Source organism: Pygoscelis adeliae, unplaced genomic scaffold (genome assembly GCF_000699105.1).
Source record: "Pygoscelis adeliae isolate BGI_AS28 unplaced genomic scaffold, ASM69910v1 Scaffold54, whole genome shotgun sequence".
In the NCBI taxonomy this organism is placed as follows: domain Eukaryota; kingdom Metazoa; phylum Chordata; class Aves; order Sphenisciformes; family Spheniscidae; genus Pygoscelis; species Pygoscelis adeliae.
In genome coordinates, this window is record NW_008824982.1 from 4,926,598 (window position 1) to 4,926,906 (window position 309).

General features: G+C 47.6%; 2 protein-coding genes across 2 annotated transcripts in view; one reads left to right on the forward strand and one right to left on the reverse strand.

The window, feature by feature from the left end:
* ASF1A (anti-silencing function 1A histone chaperone) overlaps positions 1-303 on the reverse strand; it is a 12,478-nt gene extending 12,175 nt beyond the window's left edge. Inside the window, exon 1 of the mRNA XM_009325657.1 lies at positions 178-303. Within this exon, the coding sequence (XP_009323932.1) occupies positions 178-286 (109 nt within the window). The 5' untranslated portion in view covers positions 287-303. The remainder of the gene's footprint in view (positions 1-177) is intronic.
* The window catches only part of MCM9 (minichromosome maintenance complex component 9), a 46,731-nt gene that overhangs the window by 30,043 nt on the left and 16,379 nt on the right, over positions 1-309 (forward strand). The gene's annotated exons all lie outside the window — the stretch shown is intronic.

The following is a 309-nucleotide window of genomic DNA, read 5'->3' on the forward strand; positions in this document are numbered from 1 at the left end:
CGTTTTCCGCCGGCGTCTCGGGCGCCGGCGAGCACATCCCTTCGCCTCGGCACGGCGATGCGGTGAAGGAGAAACTGTTAAATTGTAGGAGCAGGCCTGTGCAAAGTTTAAGCCTTAAAACCCCTGAAACTAAGAGCCCGGGGTTACAAAATCCGTATCGGGAAAAAATCTACTCACCTTCCGACAGGTCCTCTATGCACTCAAATGTGATTTCGAATTGGAAAGGATTGTAGAAAGGAGAAGGATTATCCAACACCACTACATTGTTCACCTGAACCTTTGCCATATTTTGAAAAATGCACAAACAAT